Source organism: Etheostoma spectabile, chromosome 8 (genome assembly GCF_008692095.1).
Source record: "Etheostoma spectabile isolate EspeVRDwgs_2016 chromosome 8, UIUC_Espe_1.0, whole genome shotgun sequence".
NCBI classification, from domain to species: Eukaryota; Metazoa; Chordata; class Actinopteri; order Perciformes; family Percidae; genus Etheostoma; species Etheostoma spectabile.
The window spans coordinates 19407209-19419404 of NC_045740.1; the positions used below are offsets into that span (position 1 = coordinate 19407209).

At 43.6% G+C, this 12196-nt stretch overlaps 2 protein-coding genes across 4 annotated transcripts in view; both read left to right on the top strand.

Moving 5' to 3' along the window:
- LOC116693755 (mixed lineage kinase domain-like protein) overlaps positions 1 to 12196 on the top strand; it is a 525120-nt gene that overhangs the window by 14956 nt on the left and 497968 nt on the right. The gene's annotated exons all lie outside the window — the stretch shown is intronic.
- The window catches only part of rfwd3 (ring finger and WD repeat domain 3), a 14709-nt gene continuing 3860 nt past the window's right edge, over positions 1348 to 12196 (top strand). Inside the window, exons 1-9 of the mRNA XM_032522926.1 lie at positions 1348 to 1576; positions 3372 to 3658; positions 5268 to 5539; positions 5878 to 5933; positions 7557 to 7754; positions 8967 to 9058; positions 10797 to 10911; positions 11091 to 11340; positions 11991 to 12141. Of these exons, the coding sequence (XP_032378817.1) occupies positions 3372 to 3658; positions 5268 to 5539; positions 5878 to 5933; positions 7557 to 7754; positions 8967 to 9058; positions 10797 to 10911; positions 11091 to 11340; positions 11991 to 12141 (1421 nt within the window). The 5' untranslated portion in view covers positions 1348 to 1576. The remainder of the gene's footprint in view (positions 1577 to 3371; positions 3659 to 5267; positions 5540 to 5877; positions 5934 to 7556; positions 7755 to 8966; positions 9059 to 10796; positions 10912 to 11090; positions 11341 to 11990; positions 12142 to 12196) is intronic.

Consider the following 12196-nt stretch of genomic DNA (forward strand, 5'->3'; position numbering starts at 1 on the left):
GGTGATAACTGAAACAGATATACACACACCATGTCTACATGGTGTATATGTATGTATACACCATGTATACAGGGTATATATGTATGTATACCTGATCCTTTGTATCAGTGTGGTATATGTCGTTACACCATGTATCAGGGTGTATCTGTATAGTATACACCCATGTATACAGGTTATATATTGTATGTATACACCATGTTACAGGGTATATATGTATGTATACACACATGTTACCGGTATATGTATGTTTCACCATGTATACAGGGTATATTTATGGTATACATATCCATGTGTATACAGGGTGTATATGTATGCATACACCATGTATACAGGGTGTATATGTATGTATACACCATGTATACAGGGTATATATGTATGTATACATGATACATGTGTATACAGGGTGTATATGTATGTATACACCATGTATACAGGGTGTATATGTATGTATACACCATGTATACAGGGTGTATATTATGTAACACCATGTACAGGGTATATATGTATGTATAACATGATCATGTGTATACAGGGTGTAGTATATGTATGTGTATACACCATGTATACCAGGGTGTATAAGTATGTTATACACCTGTATCAGGATATAGGTAGTTATCACCATGTTACAGGGTGTATAGTATGTAATACACCATTATACAGGGTATTATGTATGTATAATGTATGAAATAAAAATGTGACAGTCTTGTAAAGAAAAAAAAGTGTTGATATGAATCTTTATAAACTCTTTGAGTACATGTCAGAAATAAATATAGCTTTTTTTGTTTGTTGTTAAATTTAAGAGACTCAAAGTAAACATCAACTTCAATTTGAAACAATTTAAAGCAGCGTTTTGAATTAGAGAACTTGGATTTATGGATATGAAATTTTCCCAGTAAAATAAAAAAGATTAACAATATTACTTAAGTTCCTATCTTTACATTCAAACAATGTAAAAATATGTTTCCCTTCTAATGTAACTGCATGTGATGTTTTAGAAGTCAAATAATCTTCTAAACTTTTCCAGAATGTAAGACAAAATAAACAACAACAACAAAAAAAGGTGAATTAATGATTCTGGTTCGGTTTTACAAAAGTTACAGTACTCATATATGCACAGTCAGTGTATATATGTATATGTATACAGTGTATATATTAGTGTGTATATTTTTTGTTTGGGTTGTTTTTGCTTTTGTTTTATGTGTAAGCAGAGTGTGAGCAACAATGCTCTATAGAAAAATTCCTGTGTCCTCATACCTGGCGAATAAAGCTGATTCTGATTCTGATTCCGATACTTGTCGTGTGATCCATCTCTTTTTTTGTTTTTCGCGTGTGATCCATCTTTGTCAACATACGATCTTTGGCGGTGACGTCACAGCGGGACGGGACGGGGCGGGCGGCGCGAACTGGCGCCGGGAGATTCGATCCCTGACCACGGTCCTGACTCCTGGCAGCACCCCCGTAAACAGCACCTCAACCAGACCGGTTTGATTCGCGTATTTGCCGTGGAGTCATGTTGTTCCCTTGTGTGGTTCCGCGGAGCGGGACCGGCAGCCGTTGAACCTTCACCTCCACACAGGTAGCTGTCTTAACGTTCCTTCTCACGCGCTGTTGTTGCTAACGTTACAACCCGAGTCGATTAGCTAGCTATTTAGCTAGCCATCCAGCTAGCTGGCTAGCTAGCTAGCTGGCTGGCTAGCTAGCTAGCCAACTAGCTAACGTTAGTCGCGCCAACGAACTATCAAGCCGACTCGTTTTCTTAAGCATATTTACAGTAACACCATTGTAGTTAATACCACCATTAGCTATTCACATCTTGACTTTAATACAAGCGTAATTTAAGGTCTTAAACCCATAATTGGCAGCCTTACAACCTCATAAATGCTCGCTAAAGCTAACGTGACCTAAGTTTAGCTCAAGCGTCCGTGGTTACACGGGGATCAGAAACCAACGGATAGTCGAATTATTATTATTTATTCTCTGCTATTTTATGACGTTGTATAGAAACTAAGACGTTACATCAAAGACAACGGTCACTGTCGTATTAACTGAATACAACAAGCTAAAGTTAACGTTGCTGCTGGTTTGTTTTTGCCTGGAGGCCGCTGCGACCTCGGGCTCTAGTTGGGTGTTTAGCCGCAGGAAGTGACGCTACCACCGGGCCCCGGTGAACGCCATCACAGGTGACCGGTCGATTAACACGTTTTAAAGCTTATTTATTGGACAGTTGACGAGGACATTTATACTTCTCGGGGCGAATAGCCACTGCTAACCACTGCACTGCAAAGCAACATAAGCTAGTTTAAGCATGCACGCTGTGTAACTTTTGGCTTCGTGCAGCTAATGTTAACTGTAGTTTGAGCATAGTTTGGCTCCACTATTAGGTATTCGTCTGTAAAAGACTCTCGATGTAATAGCACATTTACTGTCCAGTGTGCAGATGTTAACCAGGTTACATTTGTCCCAGCTTCATGAGGGTAACTCTTTACTTTCACTTAAAACAGGGAGGCGTGTCTTCAGGATTTATACCACCGAGTCAAGTGACCTTAAAGTAGGAGCTATGACTTCATCAGTCCCAAAAGCAGACTTTATCGGCACTTTAGTTTTTGCACCATCAACTAGTGGAGCAGGGCTGGGTTTGGTGTTTGCCCAAAGGGCTATGTGTGGCATATGTACTAACTTTAGTCTGACACATACATAATTACAAATAACTAATGTTATGTTTTTTTTTTAAATTTATATCGCAATATCGGATGTTTAAATAACCAAATAATAATAATGGAGGCTCATACATATGCCGAGCCACAGGAGAAGGAATCAAAAATTGGACGACATGGTGTCATAGCTTCTTGGTACCTGACGGCTACCGTAGTTGAAAACCCGAGGGGGCGCTAGAGTGCACTCTTCGTTTGAATGCAAAATACAGTTTGCTAGATGGGAGAAATTTCTATGCAGTGTACATTTTTACAGTAATACCCTGAGTGTAAAACTCTGTAAACTCCTATGAAAATACATCAAAACACAGACGTAAAAAGCTCTTCTGTCTACAGAATGTTTTAAAATGTTACGGCTCTCTAACCAGCGATGGGTAAGCGACTTCTAAGCCTCGGGGCCCTTCGTGGTCCCTGGTCACAAGATTTAATTAAGCTGCAGCCAGCAAAGCGGCCCCCAAGGACCTCGGGCTAAGAACAGGAACATGTGGGGTGAGAGGTCGCTAATTTAGGACGGTGCAAGACAATGACTGGCTTTATAAGTTCATCTTGAAAACCAAGCTAGCATGAGTTGAAAGTAGCATCTCCCCAGGGCTCTGTCTAAGAGATGAATAGGAATTAGGAGTCAGAGGGGGATCATTAACCATCTAACCTGCTGTGCAGATGGAGGCCATGGAGGTAGACTCCCCTGGGCATCTGCAGGGGGGTGGGGACAGACAGCCAGAGGTTGCAGCTGCAGCGGCGGACGCCAACGCGCCGCACGTCATCTCGGACTCCGGCAGCAGCACCGAGGTGGACGAGGACGACGAGGACGACAACGAAAGAGGGCAGACGGCAGCCCGCGTGCCCCCCAGGCTTCCTGCCACCTGGGCGTTCAGTCAGAGGGCGGTGAGCGGCTCTGCGGCTACGCCGTCTGCCGCTCACGGCGCACCGATCCGCAGGAGACTCAGGTACCCAGAGCTAATGCACAGAGAAGCCTTGGTTTATTTATACCAGCATCCTTGCACTATGCTCCATATTCAAATAATTTTATTGATCTCTTCATTGCACTCATGCCATTGTTTCTGTTTAGAGTATGTATATATTGTGTGTATATATTAGTGTGTATTTTTTGTTTTGGTTGTTTTGTATGTGTAAGCAGAGTGTGAATAACAATGCTCCAAAGACAAATTCCTCATACCTGGCGAATAAAGCTGATTCTGATTCTGGTTTAAGGCCTTTTTAAACACTGGGGGGGGGGGGGGGGGGGGGGGGGGGTGACGAATAAACCACATGAAATGCAGAATAATCAACAGTGAATATTTCTCATCAAGACTTTTCACACTGGCAGTGATGTGAATTTGTTACAGTTTAGTAAAAGGTTTTAATATTTGCGCCAAATCGTATACCACGGCCAGTATGGATGTCAGAGAGAGAGAGAGAGAGAGAGAGAGACAGACAGAGACAGACAGAGAAAGAAAGTGAAGGCAGATGCGGTGTGACCGGACGAGAGAGGGCAATCGAAGAAGAGGAGAGTTGACGTTTTTTAGGCCTTCATTTGGCAGGACAGCTTAAGAGCTGAAAGAGGAGAGAAGGGGAAAACGACATGCAGCAATGGGCCGCAGGTTGGAATTGAATTGCGGCCGCGGAGGTAAGGACTGAGCCTTTGCATATGGGTGCACGCTCAACCAGCTTAGCTACCCCAGCGCCCCAGAGTCTGCAGTTTAAGCACAACTAAAGACTGCAGCTCCCCAAGACCAACATAGTTGTCTGTGTCTTAGTGACTGCTTTCTAAATTGTTCTTTAAAGTGCTCATATTATGTTTTCTGGCTTTTTCCCTTACCTTCATTGTGTTACACAGTATATCTTTTTGGTGCACGTTATATGTTTACTAATTAAAAAAGGCCCACAGCCCCCCCCCCCCCCCCCCCCCCCCCCCCCCCCCCCCCCCCCCCCCCCCCCCCCCACAAAGGGACTCACCATCTCAAGCAGAAAACACAAACCGCTCAAACAGCTCTGTTGTAGGTCCAGCCTTTATTTAAGAGACAAACGTGTCACTTGTAACAGCAATATAATGGGTCTTCTGACTGGCTAGTAGTCCTTATCTAGGTACTGTCAGGGCCGTCATACTCTGCTTCTGACTGGCTAGTAGTCCTTACCTAGGTACTGTCAGGGCCCTCGTACTCTGCTTCTGACTGGCTAGTAGTCCTTACCTAGGTACTGTCAGGGCCCTCATACTCTGCTCCTGACTGGCTAGTAGTCCTTACCTAGGTACTGTGAATGTGCGACTCCCAACAAAGATGGGACAGAAGTGAGATTCCTCACTCTGGAGCTAAAACAGAGAGCTCAACACATAAAGTGAAAAGAGGAGCTGCAGAAATGTGCAGTACGACAGAATTTTCTTTTATTTTTTTATTTAACCATGTAAACCAATTCTGGTACAACTTCTAAATACAATTAGGAACCTGAAGATGAGCAGAATATGAGTGTAGTACCGTTCCTCTAGTCTCTTCTCAGCAGCTGTATTTTGTCAGAAAGTTGAGCGTCTTGCTGAGATGTTGATCCCGTGTGCTTCCTCAGGCAGGGCCTCCGGGTGCACTACCCCAGCCAGACCGCGGCGCCCTCCAGAGGCTTTCCCGACTTCCTGCTCCGAGCGCCGGCTGCCAGCGTGGCTCAGCCAGAGTCCGGCAGCACCACCGAGGTCAGCGAGTCTGACGAGGAGGAGGGTGAGGAAGGGGTCAACGGAGAAGCCTCGGCTGCTGCTCCGGAGCCCGTCGTCCCGGTGCCGCCTGCGAGTCCTCGCCTCCACGCGTCCGTCCAACACGTACAACCACAGGATGCTGGTCCAACCAGTGAGTGAGAACTACTTTAAGTCTAGAGCTGCGAAGATTAGTTGTCAACTATTACATAAATTACCAACTGTTTTGATAACTAGTATTTAGAATGGGTCATTTTTTTACGACATCTTGGGCTTTTAGAACAACTGACCCGCATTTTTCGCAATTTTCTGGCATTTGAGAGATAACCATTAATTGAGAAAATAATCAACAGATTAATCGACAATGAAAATACTCATTAGCTATTAGCAGACCTTTTCATGACTGATTTTTGCAGACCAATGCAGAGTCTGTTGTTGTTGTCAGAGTCCAGTTTAATTTTCTTTTCTTCCCCCCCCCCTGTCTTTGTTCAGACTCCAGTTCAGCTGCAGATGGTGAAAGGACAGAAATGTCCAATCAGAACGTCCAGGTAGCGTTCAAACCTTTTCCATCACTCTCCTTCTTAGAAGCACGTATCCTGCTTGTGTTCTGCATTTTACAGACAACGTATTTTGCCACAGCTAATTTTAAATAATAGTCTTTAAACAGAACTTAAAACTTGTCTGATTCCAGCTTGTTAAATGTGAATATGTTCTAGTCTCTCCTCTGTGACAGTAAACTGAATATCTTTGAGATGGACAAAACGAGACATTTGAGGACGTCATCTCGGGCTTTTGGGGAAACACTGATCCACATCTTTCAGAATTTTTTTTAGATCACACAACTAATCCATGTAATTTATTGTTAATATGGCGAGAACCATAAAAAACTGTACATTGTGCAATCCTAATTGGAAGCAATAGAGGCTCCATTATACAATATTGTACATACAAATTAACTGCTAATGAAAATCCGCTACTAGTACAGTTTAAAATGTTGACAAGAATAAATTATACTGGAGATAAATTAAGCAAGTTTGGTAATACATCATCAGATAGATGTTAAAAAGTAACCTATATGGAGACTTCCTTATGCACTGTAAAGGAATTGAGAAGAATTGGGAGTATAGGGATTTGGATATCTAAGCATACTAACAGAAAAATCATATTCTCTTCCAAGAATGCGTGTATTTTTCAAGATATAGAGGGAATAACGCTAGGTTTTCACACAGCAGAACACCGCGTGAGTCTTGCAAAACCGCAGCAGGACAGCAGCTGCCAGGCTCTACTCCCAACATGTTCGCATTTGTTCTGTCGGCTAGCTGAAAAGTTTGAGTGTTTAAACTAACATATACAGTGGTGTCTTTAGTGGTGTATATGCCCTGACTAAGTTAAATCACAATTTGTGGCGATACAAGTACCAATGAAAAAAGGACAATGGAGGGAGGTGAGAGATACTGGAAATACAGTCGCTATTTTGAGCTTGGGTCAGCTAAAGATACACACTATACACTCTGTGCTGGTTGTGACTAAGTGCTATCTAGCTACAAAACCACTACGTCAAATTTTCTTTTCCTCTTAATATTGCAAATTTTGAAAAATGATCGTATTGCTCACAATGCGCTTACTTCTACTAAACAAACAACTACACAAACAGTATAAACACACTATAACCAGAAACAATATAGACAGGTTGAGGCAATGAAGAGTGCAAAATATGCAGGAGTAAATTTTAATTATGGAGCATAGTGCAAAGGGTGCTGGAATACATAGTATTGTTATAAGTATTATATCACAGAATGAACAGCTCTGAAATAGAGAATGAGACTGGTGAATAAATAATAAGTGGAACCAGTAGACAGACTGGTTAGACACTGTATTGCTGGGTTATTGCACAGGAATTGAACCTGACACTGTACCTGACGTCATTGTATTGTACCTGTGTATTAAAAGATCAACGTCAGAGGGCAAATATAAACAATTTGAAAGCCAATGGAACAATATCATCACGATTCATAATGCCACAATATAGTGTTATTACAATTTAAAGAAAAAATGTTTTGCCATGTATTGCAATGTATTCCTCTGTTTTTCTAACTTCTAATTATGTCCCAGAAGGAAAGCTTTGTCACCGTCTGTTTTTGTTTAAAATCTCTTGTCATGTCCCCTTGTAGCCGGCCCCTGTGGCCTCGGCTTCTGCCAAGCCGTCGCAGGCCGAAGAGGGCGAAGGCGACATCTGCTCCATCTGCTTCGAGGCGTGGACGACGGCGGGCGAGCACCGACTGTCGGCGCTGCGCTGCGGACACCTCTTCGGCTTCACCTGCATCCAGCGCTGGCTGAAGGCTCAGGGCCCGGCCGCCAAGTGTCCACAGGTCAGTCTCGCCACGGTGTTTTAAAGGGGCGCTGTGCCGTTTTGGTCGCTGTGACAAAGTGGGTTTTGCCCACCAAATGTCCCATACAGGTCATTAGTAAAGTAAACACACACGTCATGTTAGTTTCAGTTCTATTTTATTAGGGTGCAAGTTTAAACATGGTTTAAAGTTTTCCCTGTATTGATACTTACAACTGTTTGTTCCTTTGTTCACTTCCACCATGCAGGACAGTTGTTTGGGGGGGGGGGGGCTGCTGGCCTAAGTATTTCCTGGAATAGGGTGGTCATGGATGACATCACCAGGCCAAACCAAGTAGAGGGTTTTCTTTTGTATAGGAATGTTTATTTTGGTTGTTTTTGGTTATTGTATAAACAAGGTATGAATAATCCTGACCTGCTTTGTAGTCAGTAGGATAGGAGGGAACTGGTAACCAAGTTCCATAGATTAAGAAATGGCTAGGTGTTGATGTTATGGAGTAGATCAACCTGCTTTAGGATGGGAGGGACTGAAGCAGGGGGGGGGGGAATTGACAATCCTATGTAAATGGTGGGATTTGTGCTCCAGGGAAACAAAGAGGGAGGTAAGGCTGTGCTGCGCTGCCAGGAAACACGTGCCTGTTATTGCTACTATTAGTTTAATGGGCAATTGTCTTTAAGCTTGATTGGTTAATTATCCGTGGACTGCAGACCATGGAAATAAACTAATCACCTTTGGAAATGTGCAGTGTTTGAGTCTGCCTACCTACCACCATCCACGCCACTCTGGCCAACGCACCACAGTCGCTGTTTCTCTCTACAGCTTCGGAATAGATATTTGGCAACACTGATGTAAATAAATACGTTAGCGACTCTTCCCCCCCCTCCCGTCTTCTCCCTCTGGTCATGTGCATTTTGTTTTCAAAGAAGCCGGCAAACGCACGGAACCGTGTCCACTGAGGTACACAGATAGCAAGCCTGTAACAGACAGCCATCTTAATAAAAACCTTTTACGGACAGTAGCTAACATCCTGAGGTCACAGTAACAAAATTACAAAGATTAAACCGAGTTTATCCCAAAGAAACTTACCACAGAACCTTCCGCAACACACACACACACACACACACCACACACACACACACACACACACACACACACACACACACACACACACAGGTGTCTCATCCTGCATTGCACGTCTGGATTTTTGACGATGTGTTTGTGTTGTTTTTCCAGTGCAACAAGAAAGCGAAGCGTTCAGACATCGTTCTGCTGTACGCTCCGAAGCTGAGAGCGCTCGACAACTCCGAGCAGGAGAGCTTAAAGAAGTGAGTGATGCTGCCAACCAGTGTTCATTTTTCCCCTATTTTTAATTTAGTCTTAGTCTTGTGCCAAATGTCCTTGTTAGTTTTAGTCATATTTAGTCATTCACATATGATTTTGTTTGTTAGTAAAATTTTAATCGACTAAAAGTCTCGACATGTGAGTCTAAAGAGAACTCGGGTATCTTAGTCAAGTTTTAGTTACAACATTTGAGTATATTTTTTAAAATAAACTATTTCCCGGATTTTTTTCTGATAACTATTTCAGTCAAACATCACACATCTCAAATATTGCTTAAATGTCATAATTACCTGACAATGTACACTTGTTGAATGATTTTTGTTGAATGTAACTTTGTTAAATGCGATTTTATATCGAGCCTCTTCCTTCAATCGTACACAGACACATGTTAGATAAACGCCAGGATTCCTGGGCTCTACAGCACCTTGTTTCACAGACACATGTTAGATAAGAGCCAGGGTTCCTGGGCTCTACAGCACCTTGTTTCACAGACACATGTTAGATAAGAGCCAGGGTTCCTGGGCTCTGCAGCACCTTGTTTCACAGACACATGTTAGATAAACACCAGCGTTCCTGGGGTCTACAGCACCTTGTTTCACAGACACATGTTAGATAAAGCCAGGACCTGGCTTACAGCACCTTGTTTCACGGACACATGTTATAGAGCCAGGGTTCCTGGCTCTGCAGCACCTTGTTTAACAGACACATGTTAGATAAGAGCCAGGGTTCCTGGGGTCTACAGCACCTTGTTTCACAGACACATGTTAGATAAGAGCCAGGGTTCCTGGGCTCTGCAGCACCTTGTTTCACAGACACATGTTAGATAAGAGCCAGGATTCCTGGGCTCTACAGCACCTTGTTTCACAGACACATGTTAGATAAGAGCCAGGGTTCCTGGGCTCTACAGCACCTTGTTTCACAGACACATGTTAGATAAGAGCCAGGGTTCCTGGGCTCTGCAGCACCTTGTTTCACAGACACATGTTAGATAAGAGCCAGGGTTCCTGGGCTCTACAGCACCTGTTCACAGACACATGTTGATAAGAGCCAGGGTTCCTGGGCTCTACAGCACCTTGTTTCACCAGACACATGTTAGATAAGAGCCAGGGCTCCTGGGCTCTGAGCACCTTGTTTCACAGACACATGTTAGATAGAGCCAGGGTTCCTGGGCTCTACAGCCAACCCGTAGCCTGATTGAACTGCGGCGCTCCAAACGGGCACTGCACTACTTTTCTCATGATGAAACCGTTGACGATTGTAGACGAAAATATAGAGAGATCTTAGTTTTTATTTTATGCAAAACATTTTAGTTACGTCTTTTTTTGGTCAACAATAACGCATGTTAATTAATTCTTTTTGTTTTTGGAGATTGGTGCAGTCTCGTCATTGTCTCGTCTTAGTCATGGAAAAAAAGGTCGTTGACGAATATATTTCGTCTCGTCTGACTAAATTAACCGTGAGGTGTCACAGTTTCAGTTCAGCTTGATAAAACTATCGTGAAAGATTTACAGTCTACGCTGTTAAGCGCAAACCACCCAAATTTGGTACAAAGGTTTAGCAGAAAAACCAAGAACTCAACTTTAATTTATGTTGCGTAAAAGATGTAAGTTGATGAACTGTTTTTGTTATCGCCAATCACTCCAACCCCTGACTTGGGATGTAACTGTTATGAAATTTTAACCTCCTGTCTGTCTGTCTGTCTGTCGGGCTGTCTGTGTCTAGGTCTCTGGAGCAGGAACAGTCTCTGAGGAGGAAGGCTGAACTGGAATCAGCTCAGTACAAACTGAAGCTGCAGGTTGTCACCAACAAATACGGACAAGCACAACAAGAGCTGCAGGTATCATTTGCGTAAAATAAAATGATAGAAAGAAAGTAAAATGCATCATTAATTACCAATAAACTGGCACATTATGGACTCAACGACTAGATGTTGTCCACGTCATTTTCCTTTTTTACTGGAACGTCTTCCTGGTTAAACACGTCCCACTCTTTCTCTCTGTATCTGTCTCTGTGAAGGAGCTGAGGGCTCTGATGGCTCAGGCTGGCCGAAGCTCAGTGCCGTCCTCATCCTCGTCTACCTCCTCTGCGTCCACCTCGCTCCTCCTCGGCCTGTGCCAGAGGGCGGACGGCTCCAGGACGGCCCAGTACAGTTTCTCCAAAGCGGTGCTGGTGTCCCAGGCTGGAAGCTGCAGGGTTTTATCCTACTGCGAACCTCTGAGCTGCCTGCTGGCCTCGCAGCCGTCCCCGCACTCCACCCTGGTGCCTGGTGAGACGCCCTTACTTCTTCATGTCAAAAGTAACCTAATAACTCCTTTTAAAAAGTCACTTAGTTACTTTACAGATTACTTGATTTTAAAAGTAACTAAGATTACATGTTACTGTATTATAGAGGCCGACCGATATATTGGCGGGCCGATATGAGGCATTTTCCTAGGTTTCGGCATTTATAATGGCCGATAAATGATTCTGAACCTGAACCTGGGTATTGCAGTCGGAGAGAAGCAACTGTGCTGGCTGCGTCTCAGAACTGCCTTGATCTCGTGAGGTTATCCTCGTGTGCATGACGTCGGAGCAAGTCGGGATCAAGTCAATAACAAATCTAACCAGCATGCATTGGGCAGCAATTGTTGATTGATTCTGTGCAGACTTGACTCATCTCGAACAAGCCTAATGAGCAGACGGCTCCTTTACAGTCTTTGGTTTAGATACTACGCATTGTTTTTACAGTCATACGGTTGCGTATGATGGCTGGGAAAGCCCCGGACTTTAAACGCTGTCAGACACTAGATTAGAAAACCCAGAAAATAGTGTTTCCTTAGAAAGACTTCCTTCTCTCTGCTTTGTGATAGTTGACAGTGACAAAAGTCTTTTCTGTCTCACACTCTCACTGGCCGCCCTTCCTGTCTCCTCCTGCAGGTTGCGGGGTGAAGAAGGTGAGTGTGGTCAACATGAAGGCGAGTCAGTACGTTCCCATCCACAGTAAACAGATCCGAGGTTTGTCCTTCAACAGACAGAACGACAGTCTGCTGCTGTCTGCCGCTCTGGACAACACCATCAAACTCACCAGGTACACAAAGAGACAGATAGAGACAAAGACAGACACACACACACACACACACACA